This window comes from Ornithorhynchus anatinus, chromosome 3 (genome assembly GCF_004115215.2).
Source record: "Ornithorhynchus anatinus isolate Pmale09 chromosome 3, mOrnAna1.pri.v4, whole genome shotgun sequence".
Classification (NCBI taxonomy): Eukaryota; Metazoa; Chordata; class Mammalia; order Monotremata; family Ornithorhynchidae; genus Ornithorhynchus; species Ornithorhynchus anatinus.
In genome coordinates this window covers 2,328,924-2,352,728 of record NC_041730.1, presented here as the reverse complement: position 1 = coordinate 2,352,728, position 23,805 = coordinate 2,328,924, and the positions used below count along the sequence as shown (strand labels likewise).

Below are 23,805 nucleotides of genomic sequence, written 5' to 3'. Positions count from 1 at the left end.
CTCCTCCTCCTCAATTCCTGGCCCCGTCCCCCTTCTTCCTTCCCTTCCCTTTCTCCCCCGACCCTTCCTTTCGGCCTCTCCCTTCTCCCCGCCAGTTCCCGTTTCTGGTCCTTCGCGTTTCCACCTTTCGTGGCCAGCGGTGAGCCGGGCCGGGCCGGCGCCCTAGACCACCTAATAGTGGGGAGGGGGCGGGCGGGGGGCGAGCCGAGGATGGGAGGCAGGTTTTAATTGCATGACTTCGCTGTAATTAGGGTCAATTTGCTTTTGATGTCTTTCCTGCCTCCGCCCTCCCCTCCCCTCCAGGCCGGCCCCCTCCCCGCCCCCCGCCGCCCTCCTCCTCCTCCTCCTCCTCGTCCTCACGTGGGTGTGGATTTTCGGGCTTCTCTTCCGCTGGACCTCTATGACAGGCCGGGATTTCTAGGCAAAAGGACCGAGGGCCACCCGAGCCGCAGAGCGCGCGCCGCAATACAAGCAGGAGAATATTCTCACGAGACATTAAAAATAAACAAAGCAATACCTCTTGTCCTCCTTCCTGTTTATACTTGGAAAACCCCCCTCCCCACCATGTACACACCTTCCTCCCCTCCCGCAGACGTTATTTAAACAGACAGACTCAAACCGGTTGTACCCCCCTTGTTAAATAACTGTGAGCGACTTGATTTCAACAACCAATAAATTCATTCAGTTAAAGGCATCGGCTGCGCGTCTCCTGTTTTGAAGGGTCCAGGAGGGGGCGCTGCGGCCCGGGTCCTGCGCCGCCTCCGGGACTGACCGCTAGGGGGCGCTGGAGCCTGCAGGGCTCCTGCGGCGCCGCCGGGGATGGCCGGCAGGGGGCGCTGCCTTCCCGGCCTTGGGCCTTGGCCGGCGCTAACAATCTAATGTAATAATGGTGGTGTTCGTTAAATAATAATAATAATAATGTTGGTATTTGTTAAGCGCTTACTATGTGCCGAGCACTGTTCTAAGCGCTGGGGTAGACACAGGGGAATCAGGTTGTCCCACGTGGGGCTCACAGTCTTAATCTCCATTTTACAGATGAGGGAACTGAGGCACAGAGAAGTGAAGTGACTTGCCTACAGTCACACAGCTGACAAGTGGAGCGCTTACTGTGTGCCAAGCGCTGTTCTAAGCGCTGGGGGTACATACAAGGTAGTCAGGTTGTCCCACGTGGGGCTCACGGTCTTCATCCCCATTTTCCAGAGGAGGTAACTGAGGCACAGAGAGGTGAAGTGACTTTGCCCAAAGTCACACAGGTGACAAGGAGGAGGCATTCATCCATCCATTCATCCATTCATTCAATCGTATTTATTGAGCGATTACTGGGTGCAGGGCACTGTACTAAGCGCCTGGAAAGTATTGGGTCATTGGGGAGAGTCAGGAACGGAGAGGGGAGAGTCAGGGGAGGGACAGCACCTCCCGATCCTCCCGTCCCTCTGCCCCGTCCTGGTTCCCTCCCCTGGTTCCAGGAGGTCTCCTAGCAGGTCTCCGGAGCCCCGGCAGAAAGGGACGGTCCTGAGGGTGGTGACCTTGTCCCCTGATGCCCCCGGATGCTTAGGGGCAACAGAACAGAGAAGCAGCGTGGCTCAGTGGAAAGAGCCCGGGCTTGGGAGTCAGAGGTCATGAGTTCGAATCCCGGCTCTGCCACTTGTCAGCTGTGTGACTGTGAGCCAGCCACTTCACTTCTCTGTGCCTCAGTTCCCTCATCTGTAAAATGGGGATGAAGACTGTGAGCCTCACGTGGGACAACCTGATTACCCTGTATCTACCCCAGTGCTTAGAACAGTGCTCGGCACATAGTAAGCGCTTAACAAATACCAACATTATTGTTATTAACAGAGAGAGAGCAGGAGAGGCAGGGGAGAAAGGGGAAGGGGGAGACGGGACCGAGACGGGGCTGGCAGGGGGGAGGCAGGACTAGGGGGAGGGAATGGGAGAGAGGGTGGGGGGGAGGAGGCAGCTGCAAGGGCAGCGTGGCCTAACCTACAGAGCCTGGGCCAGGAGTCAGAGGACCTGGACTCTAATCTCGGATCTGCCACTTGTCTGCTGGGTGACCTTGGATGAGTCACTTCTCTTCTCTAGGCCTCAGTTCTCTCACCTGTAAAATGGGGATTCATTACCTGTTCTCCATCCTACTTTCATTCATTCATTCAGTCGTATTTATTAAGCTCTAACTGGGTGCACAGCACTGTACTAGGCGCTGGGGGAAGTACAAAAATAAACAGTGACAATCTTATACGTAAGCCCACTCCACTGTGAGCTCTTTATGGGTAGGGAATGTGTCTGCTAATTCTGCTGGACTGACCTCTTCCAAATGCTCAGTACAATGTGCTGGACATAGTAAGTGCTTAGGAAGACTCATGGCTTAGTGGAGGAAGCAGCATGGCTTAGTGGGTAGAGCCTGAGCCTGGGAGTGAGGTCACGGGTTGTAATTCTGGTTCTGCCACTTGTCTGCTGTGTGATCTTGGACAAGTCACTTCACTTCTCTGTGGTCCAATTGCCTCATCTGTAAAATGGGGATTGAGATTGTGAGCTCAAAGTGGGACAGGGTCTCTGTCCAATCCGATTTACTTGTATTTACCCCGGCGCTTAGTACAAGTGCGGCACATAGTAAGCCCTTAACAAATACCACAGTTATTAATATCTTTGACAGAGATTGTGCCCAACCGGATTAACTTGTACCTACCCCGGCGCCTAGAACAGTATTTGACACAGAGTAAGCGCTTAACAAATGGCACGATTATTGATTATCAAGTCCTCCGGCCTCCTTTCCCTCGGCTCCGCGCGGCTGCCACACGGGGGAGCTCGAGGCCTCGCCGGCCCGTTTGCGCGCCTGCGCACTAAGGCCGAGTCCCGCTGTGATGTCACCGAGGAGCAGCACCTCCCCCTGGTGGACGTCCTGCGGCACTGCCACCCTTCTGCGTGACGTCACCGAGGAACAGCACCTCCCCCTGGTGGACACCCTGGGGTACTGCCGGCCCAGCGTAGGGCCAAAAAAGAGGGTGAGAATAATCATCATTGTGGTGTTCGTTAGGCGTCTACTATGTGCCAGGCACTGTACTAAGAGCTGGGGTGGACACAAGTAAATCGGGTTGGACACAGCCCCTGTCCCACGTAGGGCTCACAGTCTCAATCCCCATTTTACAGATGAGGGAACTGAGGCCCAGTGAAGTGACTTGCTGAAGGTCCCGCAGCAGACAGGTGGAGGATCCGGGATTAACACCCATGATCTTCTGACTCCCAGGCCTGTGGTCTATCCACTATACCATGTTGTTGTTCTTGTACTCTGGGTATCTACTGCAGAAGCACGTTTGGGGGTGGGGGAGGTGTGTGCGTACTCTGTGGCTTCCCAGGAGTAGGAAAATAAGAATGATGATGGCATTTGTTAAGCGCTTACTATGTGCAAAGCACTGGTCTAAGCGCTGGGGGGATACAAGGTGATCAGGTTGTCCCACGTGGGGCTCACAGTCTTGATCTCCATTTTACAGATGAGGTAACTGAGGCTCAGAGAAGTTAGGTGACTTGCCCAAAGTCACAAAGCTGACAAGTGGTGGAGCCGGGATTCAAACCCATGACCTCTGACTCCCAAGCCCGGGCTCTTGCCACTGAGCCATGCTGAAAAGAGGTCAGTGGTGCTCAACTGCCCTGCCCATACTGCACTCTCCAGGGCACTCAGTACAGTGCTCTGCACACAATAAGCACTCAGTAAATACCATCGATCAACTGATTCCTGCTCCCCCTGGGGTGGGAAGGGGTCCAGGCTCATGTGCAACCTCCAATCTCTTCCTGATTCTCAGAGCGGATCCAGGATGCCACAGCATGCCCCCCCCCAACCTTTTTTTTTAATGGTTAGTCATATAATAATTATGGTATTTAAGCGCTTACTATGTGCTAAGCACTGTTCTAAGCACTGGGTGGGGGGGATATAAAGTAATCAGGTTGTCCCACGTGGGGCTCAGTCAATCCTCATTTTACAGATGAAGTAACTGCGGTACAGAGAAGTGACTTGCCCAACGTCACCCAGCTGACAAGAGGCGGAGTCAGGATTCGAACCCATGACCTCTGACTCCCAAGGCTGGGCTCTTTCCACTGAGCCACCCTGCTTCGTATAATCCGTGTCCCACATGGGGCTCACGGTCTTAAACCCCATTTTGTGGATGAGGTGACTGAGGCCCGGAGAAGGGAAGTGACTTCTCCAAGGTGACGGAGCAGACCAGTGGAGCCAGGAGTAGAGCCCAGGTGCTCCTGATTCCCAGGCCTGGGCTCTCTACCACACCCCTATTTGCCCCTCTCCCCCCAAGCCCTGTGGGGATCGGCTAGGTTGGTTGGGCGACCGGGGCAAATCCTGCAGACAGAAATGAAAGCTGACCATTGGTAGAATTTTTTTTTTATTATTTCTGAACAGCGAAACTAAAATAAGCCAAAGGTATAATTATATGTCGCGGCCATCTCTCGAGCGGGGGCTCCCCGGGACCCCCCACCCACCAACTCCCGCTCCTCTGGGGAAATGGGACAGAGGGGGCGGCTGCTCCCACCCCTCCCCGCCCCCCCGAAATCCACCAGTTTCCGGTTGTCCGTCTCGGAGCCCGGGTGGGTCGAGGCCGGGGGGTCCGGCGGGGAAGCGCCCCCGTGTCCGTACGAGGGAGGAGGGGGTGTCCGGCCGGCCCGCCCCGGGGCAGGTGGAGACGACCCCCGCCCTCCGTGCGCACTGACGCCTCGGTGGCCGGGCTGGTCCCCCTCCACCCCAGCGTGGGGTTGGGGCCCAGCGCCCCGGACCGCGGGGAGGGTCCTTACCTCCAAACCCACCTTAAAAACGTCAGCGCAAGAGTCTGGGGGGGAAAAGCCATTTACAGAGGGAAAGGCGCCACTCGGAACAATATATATTTTCTTAAAAAGGGCAGCGCCGCCCTCTTGGAGAGGGAAGGTTGGGGAGTGGGGGGGGGGGGGGGGAGAGACGGTCAGAGAGACGAGAGATAGACTTGCGCGGGAGAGACCCTAGGCGGAAAATCACATCCCACCCCCCGACAAAATCCGATCACAGCTCCCTCTCCGTCTTCGTTTCTAAAAACAGCACTCTTCCGTCCTGGGGAAAAAAAAACCACCCCAACACACCAAGGGTCCCGGGGAGGGGATGGGATGCGGGGAGGGGGTCCCGGGACAGGGAGGGGGGCAAGACCCTCATGCCTGCCACCCCCCGCCCCGGAAGCCCGAGGGCGGACCGTCCTCGGGGGACTCTGGATGCGGTAGCATAGCTTCGTAGAACTGTCATCGCTGCCGAAGGCCAGTATACATATATATATATATATGTATATATATATATATATGTATATATATATATGCACATATACACACATATATAATATATAATATTGTTTCTTTGTAAGTATTCATGTTAGTTTTGCTCTGGGAGCCGGGGGTGGGGTGGGGTGGGGGTGGGGGTGGGGGGCTCATCTCTCCTTGACGTGGTTCTGTGCCCCCGCCCCGGCCCCGCTCCCGCAGAGCACTTCGGTGAGGTCGCCCATGACGGTGGTCTCCTTGCAGTCCACCAGGTTGAATTCGCGGACGAAGAGGATGAAGTGGATGTAGAGCGTGTTCAAGTGTCCGTGTAGCTCCAGGGCCAGGGTCTCCTTGAAGTGGGACGAGTAGATGTGGGCCAGGACGTGGAACAGGTATTTGCAGATCTTCTTCACCAGAGACTCGAAGGACAGGGGGAATTCCTTGCCTGGATCGGGGTGGGAAGAAGAATAACGATAACCGCGGTGCCTGTTACGCGCTGACTACGTGCCAGGCACCGCACCAAATCGGTTGGACGCAGCCTCGGTCCCCCATGGGGCTCGCAGTCTCGATCCCATCTTCCGGATGAGGGAAGCGAGGCCCGGAGAAGTGAAGTGACTTGCCCGAAGTCACACAGCAGACGAGCGGTGGGAACGGTCGTGGGTTCTAATCCCAGTTTCGCCACTTGTCCGCTGTGTGACCTCGGGCAAATCACTTCACTTCTCTGGGCCTCAGCGAGCGTGGCTCCGGGGAAAGAGCGCGGGTATAGGAGTCAGAGGTTGCGGGTTCTAATCCCGGCTCCACCACCCGTCAGCTGTGTGACTCTGGGCAAGTCACTTGACTTCTCGGTGCCTCCGTTACCTCATCTGGAAAATGGGGATTAAGACTGTGACCCTCAAGTGGGACAACCCGATTACCCTGTATCTAACCCAGCGTTCAGAACAGTGCTCGGCACATAGTAAGCGCTTAACGAATACCAACATTATTATTATTAAAATGGGGCTTGGGACTGTGAGCCCCACGTGGAACAATCTGATTACCCTGTATTTAACCCAGAGTTTAGAACGGTGCTTGGCACATAGTAAGCGCTTGACAAATACCATTATAATAATTATTATTATTATTATTAAGGGAGGGCCGCTCGGGCAGCCGCGGGGGCCGAGGCAGGGAGCTTCCACCACGGGGTCTTCCCAGCTCGCTCACCAGTGGGCCGCCCTGTCCCCCTGCCGCCCCGAGGAGCCATTCCACGCCGGGCCCGAGGGGTGAGGGGGTGGCGGGGGCGGCGAGGGCCCGTCAGTTGACCCGCGGGGCACGCTCCGGTCCGCTCTGGCATCGGCCCGAAGTGGCCGATCCTCCCTCGGGGTGGGGGCGGGCCCGGAGCCGAGGGGCTGCCAGCCGGGCCCGGGGGCGTACCGTATTTGGTGGGGAAGATGTCCTCGTCGGTGACCAGCTTCTGCACGGAGCTCATGACGAAGTCGACGTACTGAGGGGCCGTGCACTTCACCTTCTTACCCCGCTCGTCGTACCAGTAGTGTTGCCTGCGGACGGGGTCGACACACGGGGGGGCCCCAGACGACGTCACCCCCTGCCCGGGCCCCCCCGCCCCCACCACCGCCGGGACCCCTGCCCCCCACAAGCCGAGATTACGTTCGGGCCACCTCTCCCCCCTCCTCGAGACCTTCCAGTGGCTGCCCATCCACCTCCGTCTCAGACAGAAACTCGTCACCGTCGACTTTAAAGCCGTCCATCCCCTCACCCCCTCCTGCCTCACCTGGCTGCTCTACTGCTCCAACCCGGCCCGCACACTTCGCTCCTCTAATGCCGACCTTTTTCACCATCCCTTCATCTCGTCTATCTCGCCGCTGACCTCTCGCCCACGTCCTGACTCTGGCCTGGAACGGCCTCCCTCTTCCTATCCGACAGAAGACGACTCTCCCCTTCTTCCTAGCTTTCCTGAAGGCCCATCTCCTCCAGGAGGCCTTCCCTGGAGAAGAGAAGCAGCGTGGTTCAGTGGAAAGAGCCCCGGCTGGAGAGTCAGAGGTCATGGGTTCAAATCCCGACTCTGCCCCTTGTCAGCTGCGGGACTGTGGGCCAGCCACTTCACTTCTCTGGGCCTCAGTTCCCTCCTCTGTAAAATGGGGATGAAGACCGTGAGCCTCACGTGGGACAACCTCATTCCCCTGTATCTACCCCAGCGCTTAGAACAGTGCTCTGCACGTAGTAAGCGCTTAACAAATACCAACATTATTATTCCCGGATTAAGCCCCCCTTTCCTCTTCTCTCGCTCCCTTCTGCTTCGCTCTGGCTCGCTCCTTTATTCATCCCCCCTCCCAGCCCCACAGCACTCACATCCATATCCGTCATTTATTTATTTCTAGTCATGTCTGTCTCCGCCCCTAGACTAGAAGATTAGCGTGGGCAGGGGATGTATCTGTTCTATTGTTCAATTTTTTTTTTCAAAGGTATTTGTTAAGAGCTTATTATGTGTCAGGTACTTTACTAAGCGCTGGGGTAGATACAAGCTCATCAGACGGACACGGTTCCTGTTCCACGTGGGGCTCACAGTCTTAATCCCCTTTTACAGATGAGGTAACTGAGGCCCAGAGAAGTGAAGTGACTCACCCAAGGTCACGTAGCAGACAAGTGGCAGAGCTGGGATTAGAACTCAGGTCCCCACTGGGCCACGCTGTTTCATGTCTTCCAGCTACGGCGTTCTCTCCCAAGCACTCAGTCCATTAGTCAGCACCCAGTAGGCACCGGATAGGAACCACAGACTGCGGGCCTGGCCCTCTCTGTCTTCCTCCCTCTGCCTCCCTCAGGGGCCAAGTCTCTGAGCCTAACCTCCCCTCTGCCCCCCCCCCCAAAAAATGATCCCACAATGCCCACGAAATGCCCCTGGGCCTCAGTTTCCCCCAGGAAGCATGGTTTTGAGCAGAGTCTAGGCCTAACCCCGGTCCGCCCGCAGCCTGCCTCCAGCCGGGGCTGCCCTCGGCCTAGCCACCGTCTGCCCCGGTCCCCGGTCTGCCTCTGGTCTAGCCCCCAGTCTGCCCCAGGCCTAGCCCCAGGCCAAGCCACCGGTCTAGCCCCCACCCTGTCTACCTCCACCCTGACTCCCGTCTGCCCTTGGCCTAGTCTTAACCCTGATCTAGGCAAGTCCCAGGACCCCTCAGGACCTCAGCGTCCTCATCTCTAAAATGGGGATCGCGCCGCTGCTCTCCCTGCCTCCCCAGACCGGGCTTTATGAGGATAAGACAGGAGCGCTCGTGGGGAACCAAATACTCTCTTCAAACAAAGGCTGTGTAATTATTATCATCATCATCATCATCATCATCAGCCTTGGCTCAGGGACCCGGGGTTTTTAGACTCGGTTCCGGAACTCCCTGGGAACGGGAGCCCTGCCTGGATCCCCGACACTAATAACAGTCATAATAGTAAGGCATTTACTAAGCACTTACTATGTGCCAAGCACGGTACTAAGCACTGGGGTGGATACACGACAATCAGTCGGACACGGTCCTTGTCCCACGAGGGGTCACAATCGAAGTAGGGGAGAGAACAGGTTGGAAATCCCCGTTCTCCAGATGTGGGAACTGAGGCCCAGAGAAGCGAAGTGACTGGCGCAAGGTCACCCAGCAGACAAGCGGAAGAGCCAGGATTAGAACCCGGGTCCTCTCTGACTCCCAGACCCGGGCTGCCTGCACTGTACCGAGCGCTTGGCAGAGTACACCAGAAGCAGGGGACGGGTTTTCTGCTGTCGTCGAGGTCCCAAGGTCCGGAACCCCGGGGGTGGGGGGAGCCCCCCCGCAGCGCCCGCAACTCACGTGTTGCACACGGCCATGGTCTGGCAGGTCTCGCCCGTGCAAAACTCGGAGATGGTGCTGTACTGGAGGTTCACGTGGTGGAAGAAGGTCGTGGCTGCAGTGATGGGCCGACGGAGGCAGGGAGGGAGGGCAGGCTGTGAGGCGTCGGCTCGGGGGCCAGCTGGGGCCCACTGGTCCCGCCGGGATCCGGCTCCCCGAACCCCCCGGGACCCCTCCCCGCCGCCACCTCTCCCAGCGCTGGCCTCCTCCTTCTCCCCCTCCCCTAATAAGCGGATGTCCGGCGTCCTGAGGGCTGGGGGACGGTTACTCTCTCGGGGAGACACAGACGCTCCGGGACGCTTTCCGACTCCGCCGCCCCCAGGCTGCCCTCCGTCCCGTCCCCGGGGCCGCCCTCCCCGGGGTTGACCTGCTGTCCTCGCCTGGCAGGGGTGGGCACACTACAGTCCACCGTAACCTCGTTGTGGGCAGGGAATGCATCTATTTATTGTCCTATAGTCCTCTACCAACCGCTTACTACAGTGCTCTGCACACAGTAAGTGCTCAATTAATTCGATCGGATGAATGAACTAACGGATACTATAATTATTCTTCTTCTCTCCCTCCCTTCCGCCCTCTCAGCGTGGGAGCTCTGGTCAGGGGACAGGGATGGGGTCGAGTACGGGCTTGGGACTCAGAGGACTTGAGTTCTACTCCTGGCTCCACCACTTGTCTGCTGTGCGGCCTTAGGCAAGGCATTTCACTTCTCTGGGCCTCGGTTATCTCATCTGGAAAATGGGAATTAAGATTGTGAGCCCCACTTGGCAGGCTCACTCAATCATCTTGAATCTACCCTAGGGCTTAGTAGAGTTCCTGGTACACAGCACCAAGTATCAAACGCTTAACAAATACCACACTTATTTGATTACCCTCTAACTGCCTTAGGGCTTAGCTCAGTGCTTGGCACAGAATACGAGCAGCATTTTCCCGATGAGGAAACAGCCTATTGGAAAGAGCGCGGGCCTGGGCCTCCGAGGACCTGGGTTCTAATCCCAGCTCTGCCTTTTGCCTGTTGTGTGACCTTGGGCAAGACATTTTGCTTCTCTGTGCCTCAGTTCCCTCATCTGCAAAATGGGGACTTAATCCCTGTCCTCCCTTCTACTTAAGCTGGGAACCCCACGTGGGACCTGATGATCTTGTATCTACCCTAGCGCTTAGTACAGTGCTTGGCACACAGTAAGCACTTAACAAATACCACAGTTACCATTATTAGTTTAATTCCGGCTCGCCACTGGCCTGCAGCGGGACCCTGGCCAAGTCGCTTTGCTGCTCTGGGCCTCGTTTTCCTCATCTGCAAAAGGGGTATTTAATCCCTGCTCTCCCTCCTACTTAGACTACGAGCCCCACATGGGATCCGATAACCTTCTTTTCTACCCCAGCGCTTAGTACGGTGCTTGGCCCATAGTAAGCGCTTAACAAATATGGCGATTACTCTAAATGCCCCCATTACTGGTGCAATTGGATTGGACAGGGGCCTGAGGGAGGCGGAGCCTGGATGGACGAGGACGGTGAGGCCCAGTGCGCTCAGTACAGTGCTCTGCACATAGTAAGCGCTCAATAAATACTACCAAATGAGCCGGCCGAGGTCACAGAGCAGGCCGGGCTCTGACCCCGGAGGCGGTGGTGGGGGCGTGGAGGTGGGCCGGACTCACTGTTGCTGGCCAGCCACTCGTTGAGGTCGATCTCCCGCGGTAAGACCACCAGCTCCTTGAATTCGAAGTCGGTGATCCGGGACTTGGTGTACTCCGGCTCCAGGTAGAGTTTCCTCTCCTCGGCGGCCGGCTTCTTCCCGTTCGGCTTGGCCTTGGACTTCCTGTGGTGGTGGGGGGGACGGCGGGACACCGGGGGGTCAGGGGCCGCCGGGAGAGGAGGAGGAGGGGACGACTGGGTTGAGGTCAGCCCCTTTCCCTGCCGTCTCCCCATCCTCTTCTCTCTCCTCCCCATCCTTCCTTCCCCTCCTCTCTCCATCCTCTTCTCTTCCCTCCTCCATCTTTCTCCCCCCGCCCCAACCCCATCTTCCACTCTCCCTCCTTCGCCCTCCTCCTCCTCCCTCCCCACTAGACGCCCCCGCGTCCACCCACGAACCCACCCCGATGAGTTGCTGGAAGGCTGGGGGGAGGGGTGCGGAGGGAAGGGGGGAGGGAGGAGAGGAAAAATGTCACCCCGTGTGCCAGGAACGGTTTCCCAGTTTCCCTTCCTTCCCCCAAACACCCTAGCCTTAAAAGGGGATCTCTGGTCCGAGGGCTGGAGGGGGGTGGGCCCAAGACCCCCGTGACCCCCAACCTCCCAGGGGACATACAGTAAACGCCCTCTGGAAAAAGAACAGCGGCGAGGCGATCCTCCGGGGCCGAGGCAGGAACTTCGTGAAGGGAACCTGCCCGTTCGTTCCCTGGGACTCCCCGCCGCCCACCTCCCCATTAATTATATTATAACTGGTACTTGTGAAGTGCTTACTTTGTGCCAGACACCGTACTAAACGCTGAGACCAAGAGATTGGATACAATCCCTGTCCTACGTGGGGCTCACGGTCTTCATCTCCATTTTACAGATGAGGCCCAGAGAAGTGAAGCGACTGGCCTGAGGTCACACGGCAGACGAGGAAGAGCCGGGATTAGAACCCGGGTCCTTCCGACTCCCGGGCCCGGGATCTGGCCACTAGGCCACGCTGCTTCTCGGCTTCCCACTGACTTCACGTCTCTGGGACTCAGATTCCTCAGCTGTAAAATGGGGAAATCAATCCATCAATCAAATCGATGGTGTTTACTGAGCGTTCGGTGCACTCAGGAAGGGAGAGGACAACAGAACAGAGTGGGTAGACACATTCCGTGCCCACAAGGAGCCCACAAGGAGTGTAGCACTGTACTGAACGCTTGGGACAGTCCAACATAACGGCGTTGGTGGCCACGTTCTATGCCCACAACAAACTGTCCTCCCTCCTACTTAAATTGGGAGCCCTAAGTGGGACCTGATGATCTTGTGTCTCCCCCAGCGCTTAGTACAGTGCTTAGCACATAGCACTTCACAAATACCACAGTGATCAGTATTATTATTCTACCCGTTCTCCCTGTAAAATAGGGATGAAGACTGTGAGCCCCATCCGGGACAACCTGATTACCCCAGTGCTTAGAACAGTGCTTGGGACATAGTAAACGCTCATCAAATACCATCATCATTATTATTATTATTAAGACTGTGAGCCCTGTGTGGGACAAGCACGGTGCCTCATCTGACTGTCCTGGATCAATCCCAGGGCTTAGCACGGTGCAAGAGCTTCAATACACAATTATTGTACGCACTGCCCTCGGCCCTGGGCTACCAACAAGGTAATCACCCCCTTGTACAGTTGAGGAAATGGAGGCTCAGAGAGGTTCAGCGACCTGCCCGTGGTCACACAGCGGGCCCGGGGCGGAGCTGGGACTAGAACCCAGGTCTCCCGACACCCAACCCCGGCTCTGTCTGCCTGCTGGGTTACACGAGGACGCAGCTTTCTTTCGACCTCAGCGTTTCTGAATTGTCTCTATTTGTCTTTTTGCCATTCCTTATTCAGCAGTTTCATGCCGACACATTCCTTCTGCTGCTACCTGTTTATACCCTTGTTCTTCCTCGTGGTCCCATTCTTTGGACACTGCTAGAGGAGCAGGGTGGCCTAGTGGCTAGAGTCCGGGGCTGGCAGTCAGAAGGACCTGGCCTCTAAATCCTGGCTCTGCCACTGATTGTCTCTATCTGTTGCCGAATGGTACATCCCAAGCGCTCAGTACAGTGCTTTGCACACAGTAAGCGCTCAATAAATACGACTGCATGATTCAATGAATGCTGTGTGACCTTGGGCCAGTTAATTCACTTCTCTGGGTCTAAGTTGCCCTGATCTGCAAAATGGGGATTAAGACTGTGAGCCCCACGTGGGACAGCGACTGTGTCCAACTTGGATATCTTGTATCTACCCCAGATCTTAGAACAGTGTCCCACACACAGTCAGTGCTTAGCAAATATGACAATTAAGTACGACAGTTAAATTACAAGATTTTTGACTCTCTCCCCCGTATAATGATTATCTTGACATTTATTGAGCGCTAACTTTGGACTTTTCTCTCCTGGGATCGATAATCAATAATAAAGGAACCAGTGATCAAGAAATTCGCCAAAGATGAATGTTAGGAAGATTTGCTATGAAGAGCCTTGAAAAAATCATGAAATGTGCTGACGTGCTGCAAAAATAGAAATCGTCGATTCTATGGTGTTTCCAAAGAACGTATGGATCCGAAAGCTGGACGGTGACAAAATAGGACAGAAAAAGCATCGATTCTTTTGCAATGTGGTGGTGGAGAAGGCTTCTGCGAATACCACGGACTGCCCGAAAGACAGACAGATGGATTTTGGAGCAAATTAAACCAACACGGTCCTTGGAAGGCCAAATGACTTTACTTAGATGAGCATATTTTGGACACATCATCAGGAGGACTGATTCTCCGGAGAAGACACTAATGCTAGGAAAGGTCCAGGGAAAACAAGGAAGAGGCAGACGGGCCGCTAGATGGAGAGACGCCATAACAACTAAGGTCTTAGTTCAGTGCTAAACACTTAGTACAGTGCTTTGCACACAGGAAGCGCTCAATAAATGTGACCGAATGAATGATGATAACAGAAGAACCGTAAAGGCTACGGCTTATGGCAGAAGAAAGAACGTTCTGGGGAAAATACATTCATAGAGTTGCTATGCATTGGAAACAACTTGATGGCATTTGATAACAACAACTTTGGGCTAAGAGCTACGGTAGATATAAGGTTACGAGAGCAAACAATCTGCCTTATCCCGTTTTACAGAGGAGGAAGTGAGGCCCAGAGAGGTTGAGGGACTCGCCTGAGGTCACACAGCAGACGGAGGGCTGAGCCGGGCCTAGAACCCGGGTCCCCTGGCAGCCAGCCCGGGGCTCGGTCCACTGGGCCACGCCGCCTCTGAGCGCGAAACCCGTTTGTCTTGCTTCGTCCAATCAAGAGCTAATTCCTGAGCGCTTACTGTATGCAGAGCACTGTGCTAAGCGCCTGGGTGAGTACAACACAGTTGGTAGACCTGAAGTGTTCTCCATTCCCTGTCTGGGACTCGGTAGGCACTCAGTCGATATCACCGATCGACTGAGCAGACTCGGAGGGGTGGGGATATCTGAGGGCAGACCTGATCTCATTACTTAGTAGTATTTACTGAGCACTTACGGTGTGCAGAGCACTGTAGTAGGAGCTCATTATCTTGTTTGCCATATGTTAAGCACTTAATAAATACTATTTTTTTTATTATTATTATTACAACAGCCACCCCTTATGTACACAGAGAGGAAGAGGATTAGACAGAGACGCTGGTGGAGGGGAGGAGAGAGAGAGATCCTTACTCTATCTTTTTATTACTTATACTTCTTACTACTACTACTAATTACTTACTACTACTTCTTATTACTTCTTATATCTTCTTCTTATTACTTCTCTTCTTATCTGACCAACTGATAATAATAATCATTGTTATTATTGTTATTAGAAAGGCAGCAAGGCCTAGGGGAAAGAGCCCAAGACTGGGAGTGAGAGGACCTGGGTCCTAATCCTGCTCTGTCATCTGCCTGCTGCGTGACCTTGGGCAAGTCGCTTCACTTTTCTGGGCCTTGGTTTCCTCACCTCCTTGGCCTTCTCCTTGACTCCTCCTCTCTCATTCAACCCACATAGTCGATCGTCAGCAAATCCTGTCAGTCTCACCTTCACGAATCGCTAAAATCTGCCCTTACCTCTCCATCCAAACTGCCACCAAGTTAATCCACTCACTCATCCTATACTGCCTGGATGCCCGAATCAGCCTCCTCGCTGACCTCCCAGCCTCCTGCCTCTCCCCACTCCGGTCCATGATTCATTCTGCTGTCCGGACATTTCTTTTTACAAAAACGTTCAGGGCAATTCCGGTGGGTGCCCATCCACCTGCGCAACGAACAACAGCTCCTCACCATTGGCTTTAAAGCCGCCTACCACCTTGTCCCCTTCTTCCTCACCTCTCTTCTCTCCTACAACCCAGCCGCACACTTGACTCCTCTAGTGCCAACCTTGTCATTGTGCCTCCATCTCGCCTGCCAACCCCTTGCCCACGTCCTGCCTCTGGTCTGGAACCCCCTACCTCCTCAAATCCTACAGATAATGACTCTCCCCCAGCTTCAAAGCCTTATTAAAGGCCCATCTCCTCCAAGAGGCCTTCCCTGACTAAGCCGCACTTTTCCTCCTCTCCCACTCCCTTTTCGTCGCCCTGACCTGCTCCCTTCCAGCCCCACACCATGTATACCCAAATCTGTCATTTTATTTATCTGTACTGATGTCTGTCTCCTCCTCTAGACTGTAAGCTCTTTGTGGACAGGGAACGTGTCTGTTTACTGTCGTACTGTCCTCTCCCATGCACTTAGTACAGCGCTCTGCACACGGTAAGTGCTCAATAAATACGACTGAATGAATGAAAGAGTTGGAATTCCTGTTCTCCTTTCTACTTAATGTGTGAGCCTCATGTGGGGCAGAGACTGTGTCTGGCCAGACTGTCTTGTACCCACCCGAGTGTTTAAAGCAGTGCTTGGCACAGAGTAAGTGCTTAACAAATGCCATAAAAATAACAATAACGGTATTTGTTATGATTGGCATTATCTCTAACTCCTCTCATTCCCCTCACAGTCTGTCACCAAATCCTGTCCGTTTCACCTTCATGATGTCACAAAAATCCGACCTGTCCTCTCCCTCCAACTGCTACCGGGTTGATCCAAGCCCTTCTCCTCTCTCACCTTGATGACTGCATCAGCCTCCTCGCCGACCTCCCTGCCTCCTGTCTCTCCCCACTCCAGTCCATACTGCACTCTGCTGCCCGGGTCATTTTTCTACCGAAACGTTCAGAGCATGTCATCCCCCTCCTCGAGACCCTCCAGGGGTTGCCCCTCCACCTGCGCATCAGACAGAAACACCTCACCATCAGCTTTAAAGCCCTTAATCCCCTCGCCCGCATACTCTGCTCCTCTAATGCCAATTTACTCGCTGGGCCTCCATCTCACCTGTCTGGCCACCATCCCCTCGCCCACATCCTGCCGCTGGCCTGGAACCCCCCGCTCCCTCCTCGGATCCGCCAGACGGTCCCTCTCCCGAGGAGAGCCGCGGGGCCCAGTGGAAAGGGTCCGGGCCTGGGAGTCGGAGGACCTGGGTCCTAATCCCGGCTCCGCCGCTTACCGGCTGGGTGACCTTGGGCAAGTCACTTTGCTTTCCTGGGCCTCGGTTTCCTCATCTGCAAAATGGGGTTCGAAGATCTATTCTCCCTTCCTCTTAGACGGCGAGCCCCACGTGGGATCTGATTATCTTGACTCTGCCCTCAGGGCTTAGGACAGTGCTTGGCGCATAGAAAGTGCTTAACACATACAATTATTCAAAACTGTCCTAAAACCCCATCACCTCCAAGAGGCCCTCCCTGACTAAATCCTCATTTCCCACCCCCGGGGCACTGACTACAAGCTTGGATATGTATCGCTAGGGCACTCTGATGCTCACCCTAACTACAGAAGCAATGTGGCTTAGAGGAAAGAGCCTGAGTTTGGAAGTCAGAAGATGTGGGTTCTAATCCCACTCTGCCACTTGTCTGCTGTGTGGCCTTGGGCAAGTCATTTCACTTCTCTGTGCCTCAGTTCCCTCATCTGTAAAATGGGGATTAAGACTGTGAGCTCCACGGGGGTGGGGAGGGGAACAACCTGATCACCTTGTATCTAACCCCTGCGTTTAAAACAGTGTTGGCACAGAGTAAGCGCCTAACAAATACCATCCTTACCTAATGTCCAGATCCTTACATTCTGCCATGTCCCTACCTGTAATAATCACAATAATAATAATAATGGTATTTTTTAAGCGCTTACTATGTGCCAGGAGCTATAATAAGTGCTGGCGTCGATATAAGCATATCAGGTTGGACACAGACCCTGCCCCACGTGGGGCTCACAGTCTCGATCCTCATTTTTCAGATGAATTTATTTTGTAATTTAGGACGTAATTGATTTTCATGTCTGTCTCCCCTTCTATTCTATAAATTCTTTGTGGGCAGAGACTGTGTCTACCAACTATTGTTCTGTTCTCTTCCAAGAGCTTAGTACAGTGCTCTGCACATAGTAAGTGCTCAATAAATACCGTGGATAAACACCAGCGATTGACTGCTTGATTATCAAGTTCTTACTATGTGCCAAGCACAAGATAATCAGGTGGCGTACTGGGTAGAGCAAAGGACTGGGAGTGAGAGGGTCATGGGTTCTAATCCTGGCTCCGCCACTGGTCTGTGTGTCCGTGGGCGAGTCACTTTACTTCTCCGGGCCTCAGTTACCTCATCTGTAAAATGGGAATTGAGACTGGGAGCCCCATGTGGGACGGGGACTGGGTCCGACGCGATTTACGTGTATCCACCCCAGTGCTCAGTATGGTGCCTGGTACTCAGAAGCGCTTAACAAATACCACAGGTATTATTATGTGGGTTTCAAAGTCCAGGGAAAGGGAGACTAGGTATTCAATCCCCAGGTTAAAGATGAGGGAACTGAGGCCGAGAGAAGTGAAGTGACTTGCCCAAGGGTCACACTGGAGACAGGCGGTAGAGCCGGGATTAGAATCCAGGTCCTCTGCCTTCCAGGCCTGGGTTCTTTCAACGCTCCACGTTGGCCCTGGGATAATCTTAACTTCAGATCAATTCCATCAGTGTTTACACATTTCAGAGGTAGCCGTGGTATTTAGGGAGTGTCTGTTCGATCAAATAATCGGTGGTTCTCATCGAGCGCTTCCCGTGTGCAGAGCACTGGACTGAGCATTTGGGAGAGTCCAATGCAACAGACACGTTCCCTGCCCACAAGGAGTTAAAGGTCTAGAGCGGGAGACAGACGTTACTATAAATAAGAAAATGACGCATACGGACAGAAGTGTCGTGGGGCCGAGGGTGGGAGGAATAAAGAGAGCCTGGTGTGGTCAAAGCCCTGTGCTAAATGCCTGGGTATTGTACCCTCCCAAGTGCTTAGTACAGTGCTCTGCACACAGTAAGGAACTCAATAAATACGATGGAATGAATGAATAAATGAACGAGAGTAGCCTTAGTTTCGGGGGAGTAATTTCTCCATTAGCACCTCCAAAAAATTATTCACCTAAAACCGACTACGCAGCAAAAACTCAAGCCGTTCCCAGCCATTAAGGTTATTATTTAGCAGCATCATAATTAAGTATGCTAATGACAATAACGCCACCACCGGGTTACCTTATCCTCACTGGCATGGGTGGCATCTTTTGAGCGCATACTGAGTGCAGAGCACTAGGCTCAGCGCTTGGGAGAGGACAATACAACAGCATTGATAGAAACTTTCCCTGCCCAAGATAAGTTTATAGTCTTCAACCAATCAGTGGTATTTATTGAGCACTCACTGTGTGCCGAGCACTGGACTATGCGCTTGGGAGAGTCTGATACAGCGCTTTAACCAACTTTGTTCCTCTAAGTCTAACCTCCTCCCTGTCCCTCCATCTCGTCTATGGTCCTGCCTCTGGCCTGGAAGGCCCTCCCTCCTCATATCCCACAGACGACTCTCTACCCTCTTCCAAGCTTTATTGAAGGCCCACCTCCTCCAAGAGGCCTTCCCTGACTGCGCCCTCCTTTCCTCTTTTCCCGTTCCCTTCTGCGTCGCCCGGAGTCGCCTCCTTTCTTCACCCCCCTTCCCAGCCCCACACCACTTAGGTCCATATCCCTCATTTATTGACTTCTATTGATCTCCGTCTCCCCCCTCAAGCTCCTTGTGGGAAGGGAATGTATCTGTTTACTGTTCTACTGTACTCCCCAGAGCACTTCGTACAGTGCTCTGCACACAGTAAGTGCTCTATAAATACGACTGAAGGAATGAACTCCCTGCCCGCAGGGACCTTCCAGGTTGGAGGATTTCCCTCCCACCTCCCGGCCTCTATCCGGTTCTCCCCACTGCCCGCAGCCAGGGTGTGAGTGTATGGGGGGTGGGCTCATTCATGGCTGCTGCCCCCTGCCCTCCAGGGGGTAGGCGGGTTTACAGTCCCATGGGGGAGACCCCCCCCAACCCCCACCTCCAGGTCGGTCCGCCTTGCCCCTTCTCGCTCGGAGCCAGCGAGGCTGACCGTATCCCGGCTAGGCTGCAATTCTCCAACGGGAGAATTCCCCCAGAAAGAAACCCCCCAGACCCAGGCCTTGGATTATCCCCAGTGAACGGCGGAGCAAGGTTCCCCCAGACTTGGGCCGGAAATACCCAAAGGGAGCAGGGGAAAAAGTGAACGTTGTCTCTATCTGTTGCCGAACTGTACTTTCCAAGCGCTTAGGACAGTGCTCTGCAAACAGGAAGCGCTCAGTAGATACGACTGAATGAATGAAGGGTGGAACGAGATCCCCCAAACTTGGGCCGTAATTAGCCACATGGAGCGGTGGAAAAAGGTCCCCCAACACCAGGGCCGTAATTATCCAAAGTGAACGGCGGAACAAGGTCCCCCAAACCCAGGCCGTAATTACCCAAAGGGAGCAGCGGAAAAAAAGCCCTCCAGACCCAAGCCGTAATTATCCAAAGCGAACGGCAGAGCAAGGTTCCCCGAACTCAGGCCGCAGTTACCCAGTGGGAGCAACGGAAACAGGTCCCCCAAACCCAGGTCATAATTACCCAAAGGGAGCAGCGGGAAAAAGTTCCCCCCGGACCCAGGCAGTGATTATCCAAAGTGAACGGCGGAACGAGTCCCCCCCGACCCAGATCCAGGCCGTAATTACCCGAGGGGGGCATCGGAACCGGGTCCCCCAAATTTGCACCGTAATTACACCAGGGTGGCAATGGACAAAGGTTCCTCAAACCTGGGCCATAATTACTCGAAAACGTCCCCCAGACCTGGGTCGTCATGACCCAAAGTGAAGAGTGGACAAAGGCTAATATGCAGCCCCCTCCCCTCGTTTCCCCTGTCTTCTCCCCCACCTCCCCTTCGAGGGGGCCGAGGCTGGGCTTGTATCTCCTTAGACAGTTGGACAGTGCCGGTCAGTCAATCCGTGGTACTTATTGAGTGCTTGCCGGGTGCAGAGCACTGTACTCCGCGCCGGGGAGAGTATAATACGGTAGATTTAGCAGACACACTCCTGGCCACAACAAACTCACAGTCCAGACGAGTACCGTTGAGGGTGGGGAAACTACGTCCAGAGCGATGGTGGATCTGGCATCTCCTCAGACCTGCAGACCCTCCCCTAGACTGCACGGCCTAGTGGCTGGAGCTCGGGCCTGGGCGTCAGAAGGACCCGGGTTCGAATCCCGGCTCTGCCACTCGTCTGCGGTGTGACCTTGGGCGGGTCACTTCGCTTCTCTGGGCCTCAGTTTCCTCATCTGTAACACGAGGATGAAGACTGTGAGCTCCACACGGGAAAGGGCCCGGGTCCAACCTGATTAGCCTGGATCGACCCCGGCGCTTAGAACGGTGCTCGTCACATAGTAAGTGTTTAACAAGTGCCATCATCATTATGATTATTGGAGGTTGGTGAGAAGGGGAGCGAAGAGTTCCAAGTGACACTTTTAAAAAAGTAAAATGACTCAAGGGGTTGTACGTGCGAGGCACCGGTGTCCTCGTCTAGACTCTCAAACCGGCCCTTCTCTGTAAAGCGCTTTTGCTTGTGGAGCTGTGAGGTGAGAATGGAAAAGTGTGTGAGCCAGTAAATGGACAATAAATGGACAAGGGGGGGGGGTGTGTGTAATAATTGCGGTACTTGTTAAGCGCTCACTACGTGCCAGGCACCGTGCTAAACGCTGGGGTAGATACAAGCAAATCGGGTCGTTCCCCCGTCCCTCGTCCACGTGTGGGGCTCCCGGGCTGGATCCCCATTTTCCAGATGAGGGAACTGAGACCCAGTGAAGTGACTTGGGCCAAGGTCACCCGGTGGACAAGGGTCAGAGGGAGCCGGGATGAGAACCCAGGACCTTGGGATGCCCGGGCCCGGGCTCCAGCTGTTGGGTCACAGGGGGAAGGTGGGGGGGGGTGTGTGTGTGAGTGTGTGTAGACACACCACCAGGGCTCCCCCCCCCCAGGGCACGCACACACACATACACAATCACCTCGGGGCCCATGGTACACTTGGGGCACTCGGGGGCGGGCACGCGCGGACACTCCGGGCACACGCAGCTGCCGGCCGGACCGGTGGGAGGGGGCGGCGTGGCCTTGTGGCAAGAGCCCGGGCTTGGGAGTCAGGGGTCACGGGTCGGAATCCTTGTCAGCTGTGTGACCGTGGGCAAGTCCCTTGGCTTCTCTGGGCCTCGCGTCCCTCGGCTGTCAAATGGGGATGAAGCCTGGGAGCCCCACGGGGGACTACCCGGTTCCCTTGTATCTCCCCCAGCGCTTAGAACAAACAGTGCTCCGCACACAGTAAGCGCTATAACGAACACCGACATGATTCCTATCAGGGACGGACACGCACAATCTGTCCCCCCTGCTCCCCCCCCGCCAAATCCGGCCCCGTGCACGTGCTCTCCGGACACACACACACTGCTGTCCCCGCCTGCCCCTCCTCCCCGGACCCGGACGGACGGACGGACGGACGGACGGACGGAGAGAGGGGGGCGTGGGAGAGGGGAAGGACGAGGGAGGGGTGTCCCCCTTGTGGCGGCTGACCTGAGGACTCTGCCCACCGCCCGCAGGACGGTCTTGCAGCCGAGCACGGCCCGGGCGCCCGGGAGGCTGCTGCCGTCGCCCACCATGGTCCGCTCCCGAACCGGCCCGGCCCGGCCCGGCCCGGCCCGGCGGGGCTCCAGGCCCGGCCCCGCCCACCGCCGCCCACCAATCGGGGCCCATCGAGGCGGGGCCCCGCCCTCGGCCCCGCCCACCGCCCCCAGGCCCCGCCCACCGGGCGCCGCCACCCACCAATCGGGGCCCATCGAGACGGCCCGGCCCCGCCCCCGGGCACAAGGCCCCGCCCCCGCCCGCCCCTCCCCCCCCACCGCCTCAGCCCGCCCGCAAACCCCTCCGCACACATTCGCTCATTCACTCCTCCCTTCATTCACGCATTCGATGGCATTTACTGAGCGCCCGGCACTGTACTAGCCACCCGGTACTACAACCCGGCGACAGAGAGACAATCCCCCGCCCACGCCGGGCTCACGGCGGGTGCGAAGCAGCGTGGCTCAGTGGAAAGAGCACGGGCTTTGGAGTCGGAGGTCATGAGTTCGAATCCCGGCTCTGCCGCTTGTCAGCTGGGTGACTGTGGGCGAGTCACTTCACTTCCTCTGGGCCTCCGTGACCTCATCTGGAAAATGGGGATGAAGACCGGGAGCCCCACGTGGGACAACCTGATTCCCCTGTGTCTACCCCAGCGCTTAGAACGGTGCTCTGCACATAGTAAGCGCTTAACAAATACCAACATTATTATTATTATTATTATTACGGCGTCGAACGGGGGAGGCAGACGGCGAAACAAATAACCGCCGATAAGAGCGGCAATAGAAATAAACAGAATTAGAGATCTATATACTCGCACCAGAACATAGTAAATGGACATTAATATAAATAAAAAGAATTGGAGCCATGTACATATATGTGCAAGTGCTGTGGGGAAGGGGGGTAGAGCAAAGGAAGCCAGTCAGGGCTTAGGGGAAATAATAATAATAATAATAATTATGTTGGTATTTGTTAAGCGCTTACTACGTGCGGAGCACTGTTCTAAGCGCTGGGGGAGATACTGGGTCGTCGGGTCGTCCCACGTGAGGCTCCCAGTTAATCCCCATTTTCCAGATGAGGTCACTGAGGCCCAGAGAAGTGAAGTGACTTGCCCACAGTCCCACAGCTGACAAGGGGCAGAGCCGGGAGTCGAACCCATGGCCTCCGACTCCCAGGTCCGGGCTCTTGCCACTGAGCCACGCTGCTTCGGAAAGAGCCCGGGCTTGTGAGTGAGGGGTCGTGGGTTCTAATCTCAGCTCCACCACTTGTCGGCTGGGTGACTTTGGGCAAGTCACTTCACTTCTCTGGGCCTCAGTGACCTCCTCTGTAACATGGGGCTGAAGGCTGTGAGCCCCACATGGGACAACCTGATGACCTCGCATCTAGCCCAGCTCTTAAAACAGCGCTTGGCACAGAGTAAGCGCTTAAGAAATGCCATCATGTTTATTACTATTATTATTATTATGGGGGGGGCTTACTCTGGGAAGGCCTCCCGGAGGAGGTGGGCCTTAAGTAGGGCTTTGAAGGGGGGGAGGAAATGTGATTGTTTCATTCACCCAGGGTGATGGAGCACAGGCCCCAGGGTCCACCCACAGGTCCACGGTGCCGCCCGGCAGGCCCCCTCCCTCGCCCAAGCAGCACGGCAGAGTGGAAAGATCACACGATTGGGAGGCAGAAGGGTCATGGGTTCTAATTCCGCCTCGGCCGCCTGTCTGCTGTGTGACCTCGGACAAGTCACTTCCCATCTCTGTTGCCTCAGTGCCCTCCTCTGGGAAATGGGGATGAAGACTGCGGGCCCCGCGTCGGGCAGGGACTGCGTCCAACTCGATTTGCTTGTATCCACCTCTGCGCTTAGTGCAGTGTCTGGCTCATAGTCGGAGGAGCAGGGTGGTTTATTCATTCATTCATTCATTCATTCATTCATTCATTCATTCATTCAATAGTATTCACTGAGCGCTTACTATGGGCAGAGCACTGG

At 55.3% G+C, this 23,805-nt stretch overlaps 1 protein-coding gene across 1 annotated transcript; it reads right to left on the bottom strand.

The window, feature by feature from the left end:
- Positions 1-4,368: 4,368 nt before the first annotated feature.
- MOB2 (MOB kinase activator 2) lies at positions 4,369-21,910 on the bottom strand. The gene is made up of 5 exons (XM_029059708.1): positions 21,786-21,910; positions 10,781-10,941; positions 9,093-9,186; positions 6,685-6,809; positions 4,369-5,719 (listed from the first exon to the last, which is right to left on the bottom strand). Exons 1-5 carry the CDS (start codon positions 21,869-21,871, stop codon positions 5,445-5,447), a joined length of 741 nt encoding a protein of 246 aa, XP_028915541.1. The 5' UTR covers positions 21,872-21,910; the 3' UTR covers positions 4,369-5,444.
- Between the last annotated feature and the right edge of the window lie 1,895 nt (positions 21,911-23,805).